This window comes from Aptenodytes forsteri, unplaced genomic scaffold (genome assembly GCF_000699145.1).
Source record: "Aptenodytes forsteri isolate BGI_AS27 unplaced genomic scaffold, ASM69914v1 Scaffold186, whole genome shotgun sequence".
Taxonomy (NCBI): Eukaryota; Metazoa; Chordata; class Aves; order Sphenisciformes; family Spheniscidae; genus Aptenodytes; species Aptenodytes forsteri.
In genome coordinates, this window is record NW_008793959.1 from 193,933 (window position 1) to 195,247 (window position 1,315).

The 1,315-nt window shown below is 66.9% G+C and overlaps 2 protein-coding genes across 2 annotated transcripts in view; one reads left to right on the forward strand and one right to left on the reverse strand.

Moving 5' to 3' along the window:
- Nucleotides 1-242, forward strand: part of USP43 (ubiquitin specific peptidase 43) — a 28,265-nt gene extending 28,023 nt beyond the window's left edge. The window contains 1 exon segment of the mRNA XM_009285441.1: nt 16-242. Within this exon segment, the coding sequence (XP_009283716.1) occupies nt 16-242 (227 nt within the window).
- Nucleotides 243-388: 146 nt separating this feature from the next.
- ARHGAP44 (Rho GTPase activating protein 44) overlaps nt 389-1,315 on the reverse strand; it is a 20,307-nt gene continuing 19,380 nt past the window's right edge. Inside the window, exon 20 of the mRNA XM_009285559.1 lies at nt 389-540. Coding sequence (XP_009283834.1) covers nt 389-540 — 152 coding nt within the window. The remainder of the gene's footprint in view (nt 541-1,315) is intronic.

The window sequence follows — 1,315 nt, forward strand, 5'->3', positions numbered from 1 at the left end:
ATCCTGCGTCCCCAGGTTATTGCTGGTCGGGTCCCATCCTGCTCCGGCGAACAAGCGGAGGGGGAAGAAGCCGAAGAAATGAAATCCCGCTGCAAAGCGCCGGTGAGCTCGTTGTCACCTGGCCGGTACCCAGTGGCATCCGCCCTCGGGGCACGGAGGAGGTGGTGGCGTCGCCCCAGGACCGTGGGTGCTGCGGGGTTGGAGGGGCGCAGGCACCCAGTCAAAAGGCCAAGTCTGGATAAGGCGAAAAAAAATGAAATAAAGAACAGCGACCGCCCCCAAACCAGGCGCTTTGCCACCCAAAACTGGCGTGCCGGTGGCCCTCGGTGCCGGTAGCCAGTGCTGGCCCCTGGGTGCCGCAAGGATGAGCTTGGGGACAGGGACACTGTCATAGGGCTGTGCTCTCCGATTCCTCCTCCTCCTCCTCCTGCCGGGTGGCCGGGCCTGGCCCCAAGAGTCTCTGCGGTGCCTCCGTCAGGTCCCGGCGCAGGGTGGCATCCGGGGGGACGTGGAGGGAGGGGACCTCAAAACGGAGCAGACCTGCGGGAGGGCAGAGTGATGGGGGACGCTGCGGTGGGGGCTCGGTGGCAGGACACCTTGCCAGAGCTGGCGCTGTGTTAGTGCCACCACCAGGGATGTCACCACCGGTCCCTGCTCTGTGCCACCCCACCCTAGCCGGAGCCTGTGACACCCCATGTCCCTGCCGTCCCCACACACTGCCTGTCCCGCACGATGCTCTGTTCTCCTCCCACCGAGTGCAGGTGACACCGCTGTCCCCTCTCCCAAGGGACCCACAGGGCGAGGCAGCACGTGTGAAGTGACAGAGGGTGACCCACAGCCCGAGGCAGGCTGTGCCCCCGCCGTCCCTTGCTGAGAGCGGAGCAACCCACCCCCAGGTAGAAAGAGCGCTTCTGCCTGTACCTGCCGGGCTCTGCTGCCAGCGCGGGGACCCCGCCACGGGCAGCAGCTCCCACGGGCACGTGGCGGGGCAGCTGCACCCATGGCCGGGTGCAATGCCAGGGTGCAACGCCAGGGCTGCACCGGTGCCTGTGTGCAACACCAGAGCTTCACCGGTGCAATGCCAGGGCTGCACCGATGCCAGGGTGCAGTGCCAGGGCCACAGCAATGCCGGGGTGCAATACTGGGGCTGCACCGATGCCAGGGTGCAGTGCCAGGGCCACAGCAATGCCGGGGTGCAATACTGGGGCTGCACCGATGCCAGGGTGCAGTGCCAGGGCCACAGCAATGCCGGGGTGCAATACTGGGGCTGCACCGATGCAGGGCCACAGCCGGGGTGCAATACTGGGGTGGGGCT